At 57.7% G+C, this 20,199-nt stretch overlaps 1 protein-coding gene across 5 annotated transcripts in view; it reads left to right on the top strand.

Annotated features, from left to right (window-relative positions):
• CHD5 (chromodomain helicase DNA binding protein 5) overlaps positions 1-20,199 on the top strand; it is a 58,146-nt gene that overhangs the window by 7,499 nt on the left and 30,448 nt on the right. For 4 of the 5 annotated variants that reach the window (XM_038537765.1, XM_038537764.1, XM_038537763.1 and 1 more), the window contains exons 2-14: positions 1,998-2,125; positions 5,146-5,307; positions 7,564-7,743; positions 10,245-10,363; positions 11,019-11,257; positions 12,888-13,012; positions 14,348-14,471; positions 14,999-15,165; positions 15,328-15,549; positions 16,654-16,860; positions 17,079-17,290; positions 19,683-19,814; positions 19,899-20,007. In XM_038537765.1, coding sequence (XP_038393693.1) covers positions 1,998-2,125; positions 5,146-5,307; positions 7,564-7,743; positions 10,245-10,363; positions 11,019-11,257; positions 12,888-13,012; positions 14,348-14,471; positions 14,999-15,165; positions 15,328-15,549; positions 16,654-16,860; positions 17,079-17,290; positions 19,683-19,814; positions 19,899-20,007 — 2,126 coding nt within the window. The remainder of the gene's footprint in view (positions 1-1,997; positions 2,126-5,145; positions 5,308-7,563; positions 7,744-10,244; positions 10,364-11,018; positions 11,258-12,887; positions 13,013-14,347; positions 14,472-14,998; positions 15,166-15,327; positions 15,550-16,653; positions 16,861-17,078; positions 17,291-19,682; positions 19,815-19,898; positions 20,008-20,199) is intronic. The other variant, XM_038537767.1, reaches the window with a different exon arrangement.

The raw sequence follows: 20,199 nt of genomic DNA, 5'->3' as shown, positions 1-20,199 counted from the left end.
TCAAGACCTGGCCCACATTAAACTCCGCTTTGGGCTGACCCGCCACTGCTTGGCCCTGTGTGCTATAGCCCTGGCCAAGCCCTGGCAGCTGTGTCCCCCTGTGCCAGCCAGGACCATGAAGTTGGCCCTCCGGGGACAGCCAGCACTCTGGCCACCTTCTCTGCAGCAGCTCCCAGTCCTGCAGGGAGTCTCTCTCCATACCTATGTTTGCCCAGGAGGATGGGGAGTGCTCTGGGGCTCCAGTGTGCCCTGCTGCCTTCCTCCATGGACTCCTGGTGGGGGAGGGCTCTATAATACGGTGACCCGGACCTGCTAGAGGGGGGCCTCAGGACTGAGGGGTGCCCAGACAGTGGTGCAACCTGCACCTGCCCCTGGTAGGGACCAGCCCTGTAAGGCACTAGGGTAGGAGGCCTTGCACTTGGCCACTGGAGTCACCAGCGCCCTCTAGCTGCACCCAGAGGGTGGCGATGGGAGCCATAGGACCTGGGGGACTCTAGGGGACAGGGGTCCAAGGCGGGGGGTGGGGGGGCCCTGTTTGGAGGACAGGTGTGTCCATGTATGTCAGGGGATGTCTGCACTGTGATGTGCAGCTCACATGATCATTGACCACGATATGTGGTGGTAGGCTTCCTGGGGAGGGTGATGGGAGCTTTGTTTCTTTTAACTTGATTCAGTGGGGACACTGCGCCCTTCCCCAGTGAAAGTCTCCTGGGCACCCTCCTCAGGGGCACAGGGTGGCACACCCAATCAGGCTGAGATTCCCTGTTGTGTGTCCCCTCAACCCCTGTGGGGGTGGATCCCCAGTTGGTTCTTCTCTGCTCCCCTGGGTGCAGGGGCATGGGGTAGGACAGCCTGACTGTGGGTGCTCAGGGCCCATGGCTGGCATGGAGCGCTGATCTCTGATGGGCCCCTTTTGTGGACCTGGGAGGTTTGGTGGCTTTCTTCTGGATGGATCTCTGCTCTGGAGGACCCTCCCCACTCTCCCCTTCTTCCTCATCTAACACCACCCCCACCCCCAGGAACTTAGGGCTGGCTGCCCTTTCTCATTTCTGATTTCCTGAGTGGGAGCTAGGCCCCAGGGCCACATGTCAAGCCCCCTCCTTTTTGGAGGGGGGAGTAACATGAAGCTTGAAGCCAGCTGCACACTCACACCTGTCCCGCTCCCCTCTTGGCCTTTTAAATTCATGGAGGAGGGAGGGGAGCTCGGAAATCGTGGCTGCTTTTGGAAAACCCACGTGTGGCGGATGCAGCATCTCTCTGAATTTCACATCTTCCAGGGTGCCCAGCCGGAATGGGTTTGGCATCCTGCATGTGTGACTGGGGGTGCGTGTACTGTGTGGGTGTGTGTGCGGGTTTGGGCGGGAGAGGCAATGTGGTCTCTGATCCTCATTAAGGGGGAACCTGGCATCCTCTTCCTTGATCTCCCTCCAAAGCCCTCAAGGACCTTGCTTGTGGCTCTAGGTGGTCCTGGGGTGATGTGACCCGTGCATCCCCATTAGCCTTGCATTCACAGGCCATTTCCCAGCCACACCATGGGCAGAGGGCAGAAATAGGCCCTGACCCCTCCCTGGAGCCACCCAGAGATGGCTTCATGACTCTGTGGGGCTGCTTCCATCCTGGGGGAGTCATGCCAATGAGGATTCTTAATTAGCTGCTCATTTTTGCTCAGAACATTGTTGCTGAGCTCTATCTTGTCAGGGTGGGTGGTTATTGTCCATTTTACAGTGAAGAGAGGAAAGGTCTAGAGAAGTGGGGACTTGTGACACAGCCCGCCTGATATGGGACTCTACTCATTGGGTCTGGTCTGGTGGCTCTGAGGGCTTGGTAGGAGGCTGGGGCAGGCAGAGGCACTGTCCGCTGGGAAGGGGTGGCGACCGAGGTGGCAGGTGGATGCCTGTGGAGCTGGCTGACCCTCTGGGCCCTGCCTCTGCCTTTGTGTCTCTGGGGGCTCCCCGAGGGGAGCGCAGAGTAATCCCCTCCCACTCTGACTCCTCCAGAAGAAGAAGATGGTGGCCTTGGAGGCTTTGATGACTATTTCCCTGAGGAGCCTGTGGGCCTTCCCAAGAAGAAGAAATCCAAGAAGCTCAAGGAGAACAGGTCCAAAGGGAAGCGGAAGAAGAAAGAGGTGCGTGGGGTGCCCTGCTGGGGTCGGGCCAGCTGGCGGGTGGGTCCGGGCTCCAAGGGGTCTCGGCTACTCTGTCGAGGCCTGTGGAGAAAGATCTCAGCTGGGTTTGAGTGCGAGATGCCAAAAGCAGCGTGTCCTTTGTGGGTTGGATCTGAAATGCCCTGACCTCTTAAGCAGGATGCTCCAAGGTCATTTATCTTTATGCCACAGAACGTAGATCGTTTGGGACTGACAGGATCCTGGGATGCAGGGACAGACCTCCTGGTTGAGGCATTGACATGTCCCCAACCCCCAAGACCTGAGGCTCTGTGGATGTTGTGGGCAGAGAAGGGGTGGTGCTCGTGCCATGCCGAGGGCAGGAGCTTTGCCCCCGCCCCCCCTTCTGGCTCCTCCTCAGCATTTTCTCTCTGGCAGCTGTTTTCACAGGCACTGGACCTGGACAGGAGGCCCAGTGCTCTCTCTGGTCTTTGGTCTCAGGCCTTCAGGCTGGGTCTGTCCAGTTCCCAAATGCAGATGAAGGACCACCAGGGGTGCCCCAGGCAGGGCTGAATTTTCTCTCTCCTTCCTGGCCACAGAGTGCAGCAGGACTCCCCCACCCTGCTCTGGCCAGGAAGACAGGCTAGAGGTGGGCAGTGTCTGCACTGTTGAGGCTGGGGCAGAGGGCACGTATTCAGCAGCTGGGAAGGCCACTGGTGTCCAAACCTGGGGGTGCTGGTGCTTACCTCTCCCCTACCCTTTGCTGGGCTCACTCAGGTCTCACCCCTCCCTTCTTCCCCTGGACCTACCTATATCTGTGTTTTTCTGGGCCCTGTGTCTCTGTGTCTCCCTCTGCTGTTCTGGCCAGAACTTGGCCTCTGCCTCACTCACCTCTTGTTCCCTCACTCTCTTCCCTCCTCCTCCCCATTTCTCCTCCCCATTTCTCCTCCCCATTTCTCCTCCCCATCCAGCCTGGTTTCCAAACCCCCAGTCATAGCCCTCTCCTCACTTGCTCACCATCTCTTCTTCCTTCTGCTTTTCACTAGGGGTGGAGGGCCGTGTGGATGGGAGGCCTGCAGATGACGGGTGGGTGCTGCCTGGCAGGCCCCCAAGGTGACCCCGAGGTCATGGCCACCCCCTCCCCTGTACTCCTGAGAGCTTGGCTTGGCCAGCTGTCAAATCTTAGAAATCTTAGAGGATCTGGAGCAGGCTATAGCCAGAGAGCAGCATCTTGGCCCCACATGCCCCCCACCCAGCCACCTGGGTCCCCAGGACATGGGGAGGGGGATTTCACCCTGTGCTCGCTTCAGCTCTGACTAGGTGGCCCCAAGATTAGGCGGTACCCAAGATTAGGTGGTGGGTGGAGGCAGAAGAGGGGCCTCAGGTTTTTTTTCTTTTGGCAGGGGTGGGAGTTGAGGCTGGGTAGGGGGGTGGGGGGGGGGAGGGGGGATAGGCCACAAGTCGTGGATCGTGATTTACATAAAACAACCGGGCTGCAGCCAGAACCTGAGCATATGTAGATGAAGCTCCTTGTCAGGCCCAGCGCAGGAGGGAGAAATGATTTCAACCTGTACTGCAGCGGTTACCATAGCAACCAATTATTCAGTGCTAAATTATAACTGTTTATAACACTCGTGAATGGGAAGGCTCATATTTCATTCTTTCTTTTTCCCTCTCAATCTTGAAGGACCCCAAATTGAGAATGACCAACTCTCTGAATCCTCCCTTTTGAGTGTAAATGCCGCCTTTATCGAGAGATGTGGTGTGTGTTGAGCGCTGGGTGCAGAAGGAAGGGAGAGGCGGGAGATGGAGGCCTGGATAAAAGGCATCCAGGCATCTGCAGAGCTGGAGAGGAGGAAGGGCGGGTGGGGACTGCCCACTGGGGGACCCCGTGGCCTGCACAGGTGGCATGGTGTGGCCTCAGTGGGCCGGGGGTCAGGGCAGAGAGCCCTCCCGTTCACCCCCAGCTCCCCACACATGCAGTCTGGGTGTGGTGTTTCAGCAGATGGATTCTGCTGGGGATTCGGAGTCTACTAAGACTCCTGCCACCAGGCGCCTCCTCCCCTGTAGTCATGCCTGGGGCTACGGTAACCCAAAGGACATCATCGTAGCCCAAAGGACAGCATCAAGGTCAAAGCCCCGTTTCGTGTTCACAGCCTCTGGTGTGGCTTGGGGCTGAGGTTGCTTTAGGGCTTTATTAGGACATTACTGCTCCATGCCTGTGTCTCCTCCCTTGAACAAGACTTGGCTCAAAACCCCTTCTGTAAGTTCCAAGATACTGGTCTACCCCTGCTTCTTAGCCATTCTTTCCTTCTTGCCTCTGGCTGGTGCCACATCCCTCAGGTCCTGCTCCTGGGTCACTCCTCTTCGTGTTGTTTTCAGAACCACTTGCTGCCCTTCCTCTTGCCCCTTTTTCTGCAAGGAAAGATTTGGGGGGAAGAAAAAACGAGGCCCAGATCTTGAAGGGTCCAAACAGCTGGATGCAGAGATAATGCTGTGGATACAGACTTAGCCAGTGGGAAACCAGTCTCCAAAGACCTGTCCTGCACCTCCTTCCTCAGCCAGCACCACACCCCACCCTGAGCAGTCAGGAGGGCTTGGATGAGATCGGGGTGCAGGCGGGGGCATGCCCAGGCAGTGTGAACTTCCATTTGGTGAGTGGAGAAGGCACTGCCTGGGAAGGATCAAGGGATAGGTGGTGAGTTGGGAGAACTGGGGAATCAGAGTTTTCTTTCCTACAAGGCTTTCTCTGGTGCAGGGAGAAGTCTCTCCTTTCCCTAAAACAAGGGGCTGCCACCACTGCCATCACCCAGGGGGCCACTGAGGCACTGAGGACTGGCAGATGTGCCCTGCCATAGCTCTAACTCGTTCCACCTCCCCTGCTCTGCCACTTAACCCTGGAGTGGACCAGGGCCAGCCCTTTGGCAGTGCTCAGCTTGGGGCCTTTCGCCAGAAGGCGACAAGCTGTGTGTCGTCTGTGGAGACACACAGACATTGAAATCTGCTTGTGGTGCCTTCGCCCCTTCCTCCTTCCCTCCCTCCAGCTCCCTCTGGGCCCTGCATTTGGAACTGTGCTGGCTGCTCCTCACCTCTCCTGCACTTGGAGTGTGGCAATGCCTTCTTCCCATCAGATGGCCAGGTCAACCCTCCCTCAGGCGTTTGCCACAACAGCCTTTTCTGCTGGCATCAGGTTGCCCAGCTGCCCTGTAAGTGTCGCCCAGCTGTGGGCACTCACTCTGTACTTGGCTTAGCCTGGTTCTGACTGGCAGAAAGGAGAAGGGTGAAACTAGTGATGTCCTTGTCTGTCATCTGGCCCACATCTTTGCCTTCCAGGAAGAGTTGGGGTCATGGGTGGTTGGGTCTCTCCCATTTCAAAATGTTTGCGGCCTCCTCTCACACCATCTCCTTTGTGCCTCTTGCCACCCTTTGTCAAATCCTCATTTCACAGATGAGGAGGCTGAGGTCAGACCCTAGTGACTTGCCTAGTTCCAGGCTAGCAAAGGACAGAGCTCCGAGGCATTCTGTGTCTTGTAGACTCCCCAGGGAGCCCCAGGACCCACGGTCGGGCCACTCGACTCTTAGCTGAGTGGATATCAGGCATGGGTCTTCCTGCCTCATTCCCGGTCTGAAGTGTGGTGTCCACCCCAGGGCAGCTACAGGGCCAGCCCATGCCCCTCCCTCCGGCTGCCCCACAGCCTCTGTCCGAGGTGCTGAAATTCTTGGCAGCCTCCTTCTCCCATCCTTACCTTTGCTGGGGTGAGGCCTGGGTAGTGCCTGTCTCTCAGGTCTCTTGAAGGGTGGTCTCTTGAAACTGGCCGAACTTTACACCCTCGGGGTAAATAGATGTCCCTGTCTGACCCCTGCCTCCCTAGAGGACTGTGGCAGAGCTGGGAGCTGTGTCCCCATGGCTCTGCATTGGCATTGCATTGCCCTGCCTTGGGAGCAGGAGTGCTCGATAGGCTGTCCTGCCCCATGTAGGTTCTGGCAGCAGCCAGGACCGTCTTCACCCCTGGGGCCCCTGCACAGAGAGTCAGTATTCCGGGAAACACCCAGTTCCGGAAAAGCGCAGAGGCTCTGCTGTCTGCCAACCTCCGGCCAGCGCACTGACTCAGCGGCTTAATGAGCATAAAAGGTTTGGGAGCAGAGAGCCCAGTGGGAGACAGTTGGGAAGTGCAGGGAGCCTGTGGGGGAGTCCTTTTCCAGCTGCATCTCCGGAAGAGCCTCCCTCCTGGGGAAAGACTCTCAGCTCTTTACAGTGTGCCTGGAAGGGGCAGAGATCTGCTGGGGCCCTCCCAGGAGCCTCCAGACAGACCTGCTGCCCTCTTCCCTTCTCTTGTGGGCTCTTCTCCTTCTCCTCCCCCATCCTGCCCCGTCCCCACCTCCTCTTCAGCCTTCCGCCGCACCCCCCCCCCCCCCAGTGGTGTCTTGAGCTCATTTTCCACCTCTCCAGTTCTCTATCTTTTCCATGACTCTCTTTGCTCACCTTGAAAACAGTAAACAACCAGCTCGAAAATGCCAAGCCCCATGCTGGTAACTGGAGCCTCAGTGCCCAGCCTCTCCCGCAGACCCCAGCCAGGAGGGGGTTGGCAAGGGCTTTGACAGTTCACTTGCATCTGGAAAGGCGGAGAGTAAACAAACAGCCTCCTCGGAGGGACAGTGCCTTTCTGGTGGGGATGCTCTGGCTGTGAACGCCCTTATCTCCATATAAATGGGCCATTTGCTGCCTGTACAGACGGGAAAACTAAATCAAGGAAGCCAAGCTTAAGAGCTGCCTAAATTACCTTGTCTCCTCTGGAGAGGAAGCGGCCGGGGTGGGGGTGGTAGAGAAGGTGGGCTCGTGCCATCACAGCTTCTGGAGAGTCCACAGACAGATGGAACTGGGACGTGTGCTCTACATTAATTACAGGTTTCGTTTGACACATGCAGCTCCATTGGGTGCACACGTACACAGAGGTTGGCTGCTGGCTCACACCCCCGGCTCTTCACCCACCCATTTCCCCAGGATTTTTCCCGTGCCCTTTTGGTTTTGGCTCTGGACATTGGGTTCGGCGTGAATTCCTGGGTCCCAGTCCTCTCCGGCAACACTTGTTAAAATCCTAAAGTCCCTAGAAATCTGATTCTGATTGAAGCAGAGCCTGAGCCTCACCCTGCGGCAGTCCGGGCAGGCAGCACTGAACTTGCCCAGGGGGGAAGTCTGACTTCACCAGGGCCTTGTCTCACCTCACACTCCACCAGGTGCTATGGCCCTGGCACTGAGGACAGGACCCTTGTCCATTGCTGCCTTGGGGCAGCCCCTGTAGCTGGGCTTGTGTTGAGCTGTGAGCAGCAGGACACTGAACTAGCCGAGTGGGAAGCATGGGCCGAGTGACAGTGTCAGGGGCTGCTGAGGAGAGTCCTGCTGCCCAGGACTCTGGGTTTTCTTTGGGCCTCTGTTGCCCTTACCATCTTCCTCTCTCTTCTAGGGGAGCAATGATGAGCTGTCGGAAAATGAAGATGATCTGGAAGAGAAGTCAGAGAGTGAAGGCAGTGACTACTCCCCCAATAAAAAGAAGAAAAAAAAGCTCAAGGACAAGAAGGAGAAGAAAGCCAAGCGGAAAAGGAAGGATGATGACGAGGATGATAATGATGATGGGTGTCTAAAGGTAACCTCTGAAGCCTGGCTGGCCAGGGGGCCTGGGCTCCAGCAGGACAGCCCTGCCTAGATGGGCTGAGGCTTCAGGTCGGTTCTCTGCCTTCTGAGCCCCTGTGAGCAAAGGGCTGGAGCGCCCTCCCCACGGGTGTGTGTGTGTGGTGGTGGGGTTGGGGGCAGGTGGGCCTGTGGGTGTGAGTGTGTGGGGATGTGCGTGGAGGTTGGACACAAGTGTTGAAGAAAACTGTGCACCAAGTCCTGGAGATGCTTTTGAAATAACGGTGGGTGACATTTTGGGTTTGGGAGGGAAGTGAATGGCCTCTCATGGACGCTGATGCATTTTCTGCTCTTCTACTGAAGCGCACAACTCTTTCTGAGGAGAGTGGTGGTCTGGCTCAAGTTTTGTATCAGGAGCCTTTCCCTTGGAGCACTTTGGGAAAATAAACCAGCCAATGGAGCCTCTGCCAGCAAGAAGCGGCCAGCCAGTTCTGCTTATGGTAGAAGGGGAACTTGGTTACTCAGCATGTATCTTGAATTTCTGGCCATGTGGGCATCCAAGAGGGTGTCCCAGTGAGCACGAGTCAGGGCAGCTATGGATTGGCCTGTGGCTCTCCCTGGGGGGGATGTGGCTTCTCTGTGAGTGTGCAGGATGATGTGAATCCCTCAAGTCTCAGAAGCCAGTTCAGGGCTCCTCCGGGAGGGGCTGGGCCGGGCCCTGGGCCCAGCTCTTGGGCTGTGGCAGATGTCAGCATGTCCTCGACAGAGCACTCTGCTTCCTTTGTTCCTTGGGCATGGTACACAAGCTCAGTTTGGGCTAGCCTTGGATTTAGAGATAAGGGCTCTGTGAATATCAGTACTGCCTGGTGAGGCAGGAATGGTGGCTGTCAGTGGCTGGAGTTAGGAAGCACCCTGCTGTCCCAAAACCCAGAGGGGTTTCATTAGCCAGCAGTTGTGTTGTGAGTCATCTGTGACCGATAAGAGCTGAGGCCTGACAGCTTGTAGGATGAACTTGTGGGCAGGATCCAGGGTTCTCCTGTGGCAGTGTCACCTGCTCATGCTGCTCTGCTTCCTGCTGGGAGCAAGGTCTCAGGTGCCTCCAGGAATGGCTGTGTGTCATGGGGGCTGGGGGCCATGGGAGGGTGTCCCACACGGGCACACCCCTGAACTGTCATAGAGAACAGGATGCTGGGAAGCAGGTTCCAAGCCTCGCTGCTTCGCTGGGCAGGCAGATCTGGTTCTCAGGTCCTGGGATGGAGGGAGGCTGAGTGTATCTCCCACGTGGCCTCCTGTTGTGGAGCGGACAGCGCAGCTCTGAGGGGCTTAGGTAGTGATGGGGTCTGTTGAATGGGTGCCCCAGGAGTGCAGAGGCCAGGGGGCTTCCAGCTTGGGGTGTTCTTTGGGCCTGTTTCTTCACATCCCTCAACCCTGCCTCTGGAGGGTCAGCTCCGGGCTGGGGCCAGGCACCCTTGTGCCTGAGAGTGGGCTTCTTGTCCACCCACGGCCCTGTCCGGCAGCTGGGAAAGCAGGCCCGAGGTCCCTACGGGGACAACCCCCCGCCCTCCCCCACCGGCCCTGGACTCATTCGCACCTGGGCCAGTTACCGCTCTGGGGTGTGGCCTGTGCCTGTTGGCTGAGTGGGTCAGGGGGTGGGGCTGCTCTGAACCCTGCGAGATGGGGCGGGGGGGGGCGGGGGGCTGCTCCCAGCACGTGTGCTGACCTGTTGGGGAAAGAGGGGGTAGGCGCTGTCACCCTGGTCTACAGCTGGGGAAATTGGCTTGGAGAGGTGAAGCAGCTTGCCCACTTCTCAGCCGTGTCCGTCTGGCTCCAGAGCCCAAGCTCATGGCCAGCACCCCCATCCGGACTCACCTAGCCTGGCTGTCTGGAGAGCTCACTGTGTGCCCTTTTGGGGAGGTCCCTCACCTCCTTGGGCCATGGTGCCCCATCTGGAAAATGAAGCAATAGCCAAGGAACCCTTTCACATGTCTGCCTTCAGCTGGGCTCTTGTCCCATGCCCCTACCCTGGCTGGGGCCTGCCTTCCTGGCCCTGGAAGCAGGAGAGCAGTCTGTCATTTCATGGGGTCCACGTGTGACCTACTGGGGGACATCCAGAGGCAGCCTCATTTCTCCCTAGCAGGGCTAAAGGGCTACCTGAGGCATGTTAGCTACTTAGGGGCAGCTGCCCTTTAGACTAGCCCTATAGGCTGCTGTTCTGTCCTGGTGCTCCAATTCCCAGAACATATTCCTTCCAGAGAGAGTTCTGTTACTTTTTCTGCCCTGGTGTGCACATAGCCACACCCTAAAGCCCCCCACATGAAACCCCAGGCTTGGCCCTGCACCCCGTCATGAGTCAGTGCCTGAGCTGTGTCCCCCCCAATCAAGGGGCAGGTGGGTTGGAAGGCAGAGGGTGGGTAGGAACTGCACACAGTCTTCCCACCCGTTCTGAGACCTCCTGGGTGGGGGCACAGGTTAGAAGGACCCTGCTCTGACCCCCCCCTCTGGCCTGGGTGTCCCTAGGAGCCCAAGTCCTCAGGGCAGCTCATGGCCGAGTGGGGCCTGGATGACGTGGAGTACCTGTTCTCCGAGGCTGACTACCATACGCTGACCAACTACAAGGCCTTCAGCCAGTTCCTCAGGTGGGCCGCACCGCCAGCCACTGTGGCCAGGCATCCATGGGAACCGCAGGTTGGGGGACAGAGCCCTGGGCTCTTGGGGTGCAGGGGGACCATCAGGCTGACACCAACCCTGGGCAGAGCTGGCAGGAAGGGCAGGAGCCCTTTCATTTTAATAGATGTCCCTGCTTTCTCTTGTTGGCCCTGAGCCCCAGGGTGGTGGTCCTGGTCAATCCTCAGGGCCTTAAGCTCTCGTGGCCTCTTTTAGTTCTGTCTTGTGGCATCAGAGCTTCCATCTGCTTCCCTTTGGGGGCTGGCGTGAAGCAGAGGAGATGGTATGCTTGGAGCTTTGGGACTTGTGCACCTGGCCCCTTTGGCTGGAAGAAATGGGGTCGGACACCCAGTGGCCCATGGCAGGCCTCTCCCTCTGGTCCCTCAGGGGGTACAGGGTCTGGAATCCCAATAAGATCGCCAACTGCATAAACAGGGAATCAGGAGTGTTTCGGGGTAGACTGGACTCTCAAGCTGTATCTTCTCCCCTGCACCCTGTCTTGCTTTCTGCCTGGTTTTCCCAGCCTAGGGGCTTCTTACCCTAAGTGTGGGAGAGGAGGGGGTGCCTAGGTCATTGCATTGGGGGGGTGTCTCATGCCCTCCACAGCAATGCCTTCACCCCACACAGGCCGCTCATCGCCAAGAAGAACCCAAAGATCCCCATGTCCAAAATGATGACTGTTCTGGGTGCCAAGTGGCGGGAGTTCAGTGCCAACAACCCTTTCAAGGGGAGCTCAGCAGCAGCAGCTGCAGCGGCAGTGGCTGCGGCTGTGGAGACAGTCACCATCGCCCCTCCGCTGGCCGTCAGCCCTCAGCAGCCACCCCAGCCTGTACCCATCCGCAAGGCCAAGACCAAGGAGGGCAAGGGTAAGGCTGTGGGTGGGTGGGCACCCCGCCCTGCTGGCAGAGTCCCACCCTAGACCCTCTAGCCTCGGGCAACTGGGACAGCTGAAGTAGCCTTGACCAGAGACCCAGGGCCTTGGCTGACCTTGGACCCACTCGCCCTTTCTCAGCTATCTTGTGGCATGGTAGCTTCCATCTGCTTCCCTTTTGGGGCTGGGGTGAAGCAGAGGAGATGGTGCACTCAGAGCATTGGGACTTGTGCACCTGGACCCCTCCGACTTGGCCTGGAGGGAGAGGGAGACTCCCCATGTTCCTGGAAGTCTGGGGATTCTTGAGCTTGAGAAGGTGTCCCAGGGTTAGCCTGTTGACACCTCTTATCTGAATGCCTAGCCCCTGGGGTCATGGATGGATATGAGTGTGGTCATGGTCAAGGCTGGCTTCCCTGGGAAGCCCGGAAGGAGGTCCAGAAACAAAATCAGACTCAGTGGTGGATATCTGCTGTCTGGGGGAAGAACAGGGACAGCAGAGGCTCTCTATGATTTCAAGTTCCCAGGGGAGGGGCCTTCCCTCACTGGAGGATTTCTGGTCCCATCGGGGTTGAGACTGGCATCAGGCCCAGGGCTCTCCAACATGGGGTTGCTGGTGGCTCAGCCCTTCTGGGGCTCTGACTGGATTTTGATGGGGGGCCGAGGGGGCTCTAGGAACCCATTGTTTCAGCCCCAAGGAGCTTTGGTTTCTAGAATAATGGGCCCCTTTTTCCAGGTCTCTGCAAGGGCCCGGAGGGCAGAGTGACATGGAGTTGAGTCTGCTCCTCTTCTCCTTCATCACTGTCCTCCATCCTGGGCCTCTCCAGCCTGCCTTGCTTTCTCATTTCCTCTTGGGCTCCAGCCACCGAGCTATTGATTCCGAGCTGCCCATTCAGAGCTTGAAAAATTGAAATAGATTTTCCATGGCGCCACGGAGGTTACAGCTGGGTTCCTAGCCCCATCTGTGTGTGATACGGCTGGAGGAGGCCCCGGAGCAAGGCCACCTGCCTCCAGAGCCCCACCTTCCCTGCTCAGCCCAGTGGGAGAGGCTGCCGAGGGGTCATTACTACCCAGGTGGCTAATTTTCCTGTGGCCGGCTCCATAAAAACAGCCTCAACCCTGCTGGCCACCCAGGAGCTCGTGTTTGCTGTGGGTGATTGGCACAGGTGGGACAGTGTTGAGTGGTGTCAGTGTTGCCTGGGCACGGGGATAACCTGGCGACCAGGGAAAGGGCTTCTTGCCCTGGGCCCAGGTATGGACCACAGGGGGTAAGTGTACTCTTGGTAGCCCTGCTGGCCACAGGGGCCCATGGCTTCTTTCTGGGGAGAGGGGACAGGATGGGGCTGTTCCCAAGATGGCTGGCATTCCTGCCATTCATGGAACAGGGGCAGTGGTGGCCAGAGCAGAGATTGAGCAGGGCTTGTGTTCTGGATCCCCCTTACTTGCTATGTCACTTTTATGCAAGGACTTCATGGCTCTGAGCCTCAGCCTTCTCACTTGGAGAGGGGTGGCAGCAGAAGGACCCTTCTCTTATGGAGTCCTGGGGATGGGTTGTGGGGGCTGACTGTAATCATGGCACTGGGTGAGCAAGCCATGGCAGGTGCAGATTATCCACTGTCACTTTTCAGGGCCAGGAGTGAGAAAGAAGATCAAAGGTTCCAAGGATGCAAAGAAAAAGGGAAAGGGGAGAAAGGTTGCAGGGCTCAAGTTCCGCTTTGGAGGGATCAGCAACAAGAGGAAGAAAGGCTCCTCGGTGAGTGTGTGTGTGTGTATGTGTGTGTGAAAGAGAGAGAGAGAGAAAGAGAGAAGGAGGGCTGGAATGTATGTGTGGATTTGTGGGCATGTGAGTGTGTAAATGTGTGTAATGTGTGAGTGTGTAAATATATGAATGTGTGATAGGGTATGCTGGGATGTGTGAGTGTGAGAGACAGCGAGACCACAGGTACTTGGCTGTGTGTGTGGCTGTGTAAGCAACCTTCGATACATTCTGCATGTGTGTGAGTGTGCTTGTGCACATGTGTGCAAGGTGAAGGCACGGTGATTGGAATGCAGGGCTGTTAGTCCACTGTCCTGAACCAGGACTCTGGAGGGGAGCTCCCTGTCTACCCTGCTGGGCTAGGGGCTCAATTCTGCCTCTGCTCCATCTGGGTAGCAGGTAGGAGAGTCACCTGGCCCTTGAGAGTTCTGATGAGGCCTGCATGCCCAGGTCTGCTGGGAGGCTGGACCCCAGGAAGGTGGCATGTAGGCAGGAACTGGGTGGGCTGGGGCTCTGACCCTCCCTTGCCCTTCCACGGCCAGCTCTGGCACCAGGTTCAGACTAACCCTAAGTCCCCATCTGAGCCTTTGGGCCTCCCTTCTCTATGGGGGGGGGGGGCATACATGCCCTACCCCCACCCCCACAGGGCACCTGTTTCCCACACCTTGCCCTACCTCTGTAGAGGGGCAGAGTTGGAAACCATTTCTTGGTAGAGGCAAATGACAGGACTTGAGTTTAGCTGCTCTAGAGGGAAGTACAGAGCAGCAGGTAGGACAGCCTGGAGCTGGTGGTGCAGCTCAGCTCAGCAAATATTTGTTGAGCACATTTCCATGTGCTAAAACTCTCTGCTCAGCCATGGTGGGCCCTCCTCCAGAGATGTTCACAGTCTGGAGGGTGTTTAGGAGATACACTGGGAGGGAGCTAATGATAGGCAGATGGGACAGACCAGACCTGGCACACAGGCTGTGCAACAGGTCCAGTTAAGGAGAGAGCTGGGAAGACTCCTTGGAGGAGGTATCCTTAGGGCTTTCCTTTGAGGGATGAGTAGGAGTTTGGCAGGGTGGAGAGCAGACCCAGGGGAGAGGTATGGAAAATGTGAGTTGTGTCTGAGGGCTGGAGGGAAGGGCTTGGGGAAGGTGGTAGGACAGCAGGCTGGACTGGTGGGTGGGGCTTCAGGATTTCTAGCCAGAGACTAACCACAGAGAACACTGTGCCTCTGGAGCCCTGACCATGCCCCACCCTACTCCAACCTGTGTCCAGGCCGGTGAGGCCCTTGGGGATGGGCCCCCAGGGCAGGCTCTAGGCTCACCAGGCCCTCCCCTACCCCTGCAGAGCGAGGAAGATGAGCGGGAGGAGTCGGACTTGGACAGTGCCAGCATCCACAGCTCCTCTGTGCGCTCTGAGGGCTCCACTGCCCTGGGGAAGAAGAGCAAGAGGCGGCGCAAGAAGAAGAGGAGTAGGACTTTCGGGGGAGGGGGTTCCATGGCTGTCCTGGTGGAGGGGGTTTGCAGAGCCCCACCCTGGGTTAGCAGGGGGGGACATCCTCATGCCTCAGCCTTTCCTGGCCTTGGCCAGGCAGTTCACCTGTGTTTCCTCACCCCATCGGTCACTGTGGTCAGAAGGGTCTTGTCCCAGTGCGGTTAGATCAGACACTTTTGGTGTAGGCCCCCTGGGGCATTTGCACTAGCAAAGGGGTCACTGGAGAAGGAAGTGCTTCTTAACCTCCTGCACCATTCACCCTCTATTCCTTATCCTCTCCCTCTTCTTCCCTCCCTCCCTTTTATCCATCTTCTACCCCTCTCTCCCACCCCTCTATTCCCTCAGCCTTTCCTCAGGCATTTGTTCACCCCACCTGTCCATCCACCATCCATTCATCCAACGTCTATTAAACACCTACCATGTGTGGGTCCAGCTGGGGGTGGAGATTGGTTGGGCACTGGGAGTGGGGACCAGGCCCTCCACTACCACTCTGCCCCTTCCCAGTTGACGATGGTGATGGCTACGAGACCGACCACCAGGACTACTGTGAGGTGTGCCAGCAGGGTGGGGAGATCATCCTGTGTGACACCTGCCCGCGGGCCTACCACCTCGTCTGCCTTGACCCAGAGCTGGAGAAGGCTCCCGAGGGCAAGTGGAGCTGTCCCCACTGCGTAAGTCACCGGCAGAGGTCCTGGGGCCTGGCCCCCATCGCGCAGTCCGCGGGGAGGTGCGGGATGGGAAGAGGGGCGCGCGGGAGGGAGGGAGCGAGTTGCACCGTGCAGGGGGGGTGCCGGGCCGGCCCGAGGTGCCTGCACCCCGATTCTCCCCTCCAGGAGAAGGAGGGGATCCAGTGGGAGCCAAAGGACGACGACGACGAGGAGGAGGAGGGCGGCTGCGAGGAGGAGGAGGACGACCACATGGAGTTCTGCCGCGTGTGCAAGGACGGCGGCGAGCTGCTCTGCTGCGACGCGTGCCCCTCCTCCTACCACCTGCACTGCCTCAACCCGCCGCTGCCCGAGATCCCAAACGGTGAATGGCTCTGCCCGCGCTGTACTGTGAGTGTTACGCCCGCCCCGCCCCGCCCCAGCGCCCCGCCCCGCCCCAGCGCCCCGCCCCAGCGCCCCGCCCCCAGCGCCCCGCCCCCAGCGGGCTCTGCCCACAAAGGCCTGGCTTCCACGGGGCTGGGCCACGCCCACCACGGCCGTGACCTTACGGGCCCCGCCCCGCCAGCTGGGCCCTGCCCGCCAAGGCTCCGCCTCCGTAGCGCTAGGCCACGCCCACCCACGGAGCCTTGCGGGGAGGGCCGGGTCTTTGCGGGACCGGTCCCCACCAGCGCTGGTCCGCCCACTCGCCAAGGCCCCGCCCACCGCGAGCCCCCCTCCCCCCACCTCCCTGGAGCCCCGCCCACCATCTCACGAGATCCTTTCTCTGGAGACCCAGACACAGTTTTCTCGGAGCCGTAATGAAGAAACAGGTGGTGATGACCCTCTCACCCCACTCCCACCACAGCCGCCGCTCCTTGGGCATCTCTTTACGGCTTTCCAAGTTTCCCAGTACAGGCCTTGGTTATTCCCATTTTTATTTTTATTATTATTATTTTTTATTTTTTTGGTTATTCCCATTTTTAGATGACAAAACTGAGGCTCAGGGAGGTCAAGTGACTTGTCTCAAGCCGCACACAGCAGAACTGCGCCCTCAGACCCTCCTGGACCTGGCTTCTGTCCCAAAGGCTGGGGGTGATGAGAGGGCAGGAGGCAGGGAGAGAGTGGCACTCCCACCTTGCCCCCAGTCTCTGTATGGATTTGAGGGCTTCGTGCCCCGAATTGTCCCCCAGGCCCACCCCCAGTGCTGGGATGCCTGCCCTCTGGATCCTGGGAGGTCATGTGGCCAGTGCTGTTATTCTGTGTGCATCTGGGCTTCTGGTTTGGGCGCGTGTGTCCGTGTGCATGGGTGTGCACACACCCATGTTGCCCATCTCCTGTGTGTGCAGCGTGTGCAGGCTCCCAAGGACAGGGCAGTATCATGGAGTCACGGTGGTGCTGACTTAGGGAGCAGGGAGGCTTGTTGGAGAGAGCCATGTGACAATCTGATGTCACCAGAGCCTCAGGGTGGGGCCCCTTGGCTAAACCCTAAACTTAGGGACTCCCCTCTGTTCACAGTGCCCCCCGCTGAAGGGCAAAGTCCAGCGGATCCTACACTGGAGGTGGACGGAGCCCCCTGCCCCCTTCATGGTGGGGCTACCAGGGCCCGACGTGGAGCCTGGTGTCCCCCCACCCAAGCCCCTGGAGGGCATTCCGGAGAGAGAGTTCTTTGTCAAGTGGGCTGGGCTCTCCTACTGGCACTGCTCCTGGGTGAAAGAGCTACAGGTGAGGCCCCCTTACCCCCTGGGCAGGTGTGGCTGTCCTAAGGCTTCTATCCTGAAAGGTGTTGGCTAGCACTGAGTATGGAGCATTATTGGGAGGCAGGGACGGGGAGGCTAAAGGTAAAGTTGTCCTGCTGGGGACCCGGCAAGGGGAGCTGGGTCGGGGACATAGGGGGGCCAGAGACCCTGTGTCTCCTGTGACCTCCGCCCCTCTGCAAGCAGCTGGAGTTATACCACACGGTGATGTATCGCAACTACCAAAGAAAGAATGACATGGACGAGCCACCACCCTTTGACTACGGCTCCGGTGACGAGGATGGCAAAAGTGAGAAAAGGAAGAACAAGGACCCTCTCTATGCCAAGATGGAGGAGCGCTTCTACCGCTATGGCATCAAGCCTGAGTGGATGATGATTCACCGCATCCTGAACCACAGGTGGGTGCCCAGTGAGGTGCCTGCAGGTCGGGGACACACCAGCTCCTGTACCCTGTGGAGTGGGCACAGGACTGTACGTGGGTGCAGCGGGGGCAGGAAGAGGAGATGGCGGGCCCCCTCTGTCAACAGTTTGCCCCACTAGAGGGGGTACCATATGCACATAAATCCGTTTGTGTACACATGTTGTCACATGTGGACACATGTCATGTTCATGGTGGGAGTACAGTTCCAAAGTCATGTATATAAAGGGCAACTTGATGAACAGCCTGTGATGCTTATACAGAGTGGGACCATCAGTGGGTCAGGATGCTTGTGCTCCTGCAGTAGGGTCCTGGGCTCCGAGGTGGCCTCAAGTCTAGGGGTGTATATGCAATTGATCCTCCTTTATGACAACAGCTAACACTACTGAGCACTATCTACCTCGACAGGTAGATGTTTTATTTCTATCCCTTTTATGGATGTGCCAACAGGCACAGCAAGGTTAAGTCACTTGCCCAAAGTCACACAGCCAAGGGGTGGTTGAGCTGGGATTTGAACCTAATGAGTTATGATGGTAGGATTTCCTTTCTCGGCCACTATTCCAAACCCCAGTGCCCTGAGGCAACTCTTGGCTGAGTAATCTGGAAATGCCCCAGGTGAGAGTGATCAGAGGCTGCGGAAAGCTGGATAGAGACCAGGGCAGGAAGCCTGTGGATCCCTTGAATTTGGCTTTGGTTTGGGGAGCAGTGGGAGCTCTTGCTGATTCTTGAGCTCAGGTGCTTGAGAACTGGCAGTGGCTAATGAGCTCTGCCCTGGAGGGGCTCAGGGTCCAGCCAACCAGAGGCGTCCTGAGCGGTGGGAGTTGGGCAGTGCAGAAGTTAAGAACCTGAGCCAGACCCAGGTTCTAATCCTGGCTCCCCATTTCCTGGGCACTGTGCTTCTGTGTTTCTCCTGTGAAGTGGGATCACGAGAGTACCCCCCAGGGCTGTTGTGAGGGCCAGAGGCATGTGCCAGCACCTGCTAGAGCAGCTTTCAGGAAGAAGGTAGGCAGGAGTGCCCTCTTGCTATCCCCAGCCCTCACTTAGAACAGTTCATTTTTAAAAAAAAGATTTTATTTATTTATTTGAGAGAGAGAGAGAGAAAGAGAGAGAGCGCAAGTGAGAGGAGGGGCAGAGGGAGAGATAAGCAGACTCCCCACTGAGAGTGGAGTCTGACTTGGGGCTTGATCCCAGGACCCTGAGATCATGACCTGAGCTGCCCAGGCACTCTGAGAATGACTCCTGTAAAGAAGGTTAGATCCTATGCAAACCTAAGCCTCCCACTGAACTGACCTGCAGTTTTTAACCTTTATTAAATTCCACTTTAGAAACATTCGTGGCAATCTTCCTCCCTGCTTTTAAGGCAGGGCAGGTGAATTTTCCCTACATTTATTACCCCAAGTCTGAGTAATGACTAAATATTTATTAAAAAAAAAAGACAAAAAAAAAACAACCGTCAGTTTCCATGGTGATGGGGGGATTGGTTTTTCCCTTAATGGTACCCTGGCTTGCAGCAGCCACAGCTTTTTTGATGGAGTCCTGGCTCTCCTGACCCCAGCCCAAGCTTGGGTGCCCACTCAGCTCAGGTTGGGTGGGAGGCTTCGAGCACTCTCCCAGCAGCTGGAATCAAGCTGAAGTGCAGCTTGCTTCTCTGGAACCCCCCTCCATGCTGTTAGCTTGGTCTTCAGGTCCCCGTGTTCCCAGGGGGTTTCAGAAGAGGTCACCCCACCTGCCCTTGTGGGAGTCTGTCCTAATTTACTTTGCAGAGATGGGACCAGGATGGGCATGGCTCTGGTCCTTTGAATTTTTTAAGTTAAAATACAAAGGCCTGGGGTGCCTGGGTGGCTTTGTCGGCTAGGCATCTGCCTTCTGCTTGGGTCATGATCCAAGACCCTGGGATCAAGTTCCGCCTTGGACTCCTTGCTCAGCGGGGAGCCTGCTTCTCCCTCTGGCTGCTGCTTCTCCTGCTTATGTTCTTTCTCTCTCTCTCTGGCAAATAAATAAAATCTTAAAAAAATAAAATACAAAGGCCTCTGGTCAGGGGAGAGGACTGTCCAATTCAGACCCCCTGCCCTGATAGGATTGGTCACTGTGATGGAGGTTGGAAGTGTCTCAGGCTCTCTGCTCCTCTGTGAGTGTGGCCTGTCCCCTGTCCCTCTCCAGCTCTGCCACTCACCCCATATTCTCATCCTTGGTACTCATTGTGTGGCTTCAGGCAAGCCGCTTCACTTCTCTAGAGTCACTGCCCTGGTGCTTTCCTCTTGGCTGGGCTCATGATCCCTAGGGCATCCTGTGAGGTACCCTCCCAGACTCCCTATACCCCGACCCAGACCACCAGCCCACCCCTCCCCTACCACCCATGTGCTGTGTTGCAGCTTCGACAAGAAGGGGGACGTGCATTACCTGATCAAGTGGAAGGACTTGCCCTATGACCAGTGTACCTGGGAGATTGACGACATTGACATTCCCTACTATGACAACCTGAAGCAGGCCTACTGGGGCCACAGGTATACCGGCCACCTGGCTGTCCCCAGGCTGCTGCCTCCTGCTGGCCTGAGCTTGGCTCATCTGCCTGCCCTTTTCTTTCTCAGGGAGCTGATGCTGGGTGAGGATGCCAGGCTGCCCAAGAGGCTGGTCAAGAAAGGCAAGAAGCTCAAGGACGATAAACAGGAGAAACCGCCAGACACACCCATTGTGGATGTGAGCAGGGAGGGGGCAGTGGCTGGGGTTGCCGGGTCCTGCTGCCCCAGGCTGGGCCTTGGAGGCTGGCATGTTCTGCGGATGTGGTGCGCTGGGTGCCCTTGGGTTCAGTCCACTTAAGCCGGGCAGCGGACGGGACAGGTGATGAAGACCCGGCCCTGTCCCACCAGGGCGAGCTCCACCCTGGGATCT

The sequence above is a fragment of the Canis lupus genome, chromosome 5 (genome assembly GCF_011100685.1).
Source record: "Canis lupus familiaris isolate Mischka breed German Shepherd chromosome 5, alternate assembly UU_Cfam_GSD_1.0, whole genome shotgun sequence".
NCBI lineage: Eukaryota > Metazoa > Chordata > Mammalia > Carnivora > Canidae > Canis > Canis lupus.
This window is presented reverse-complemented; position numbering and strand designations above follow the sequence as displayed.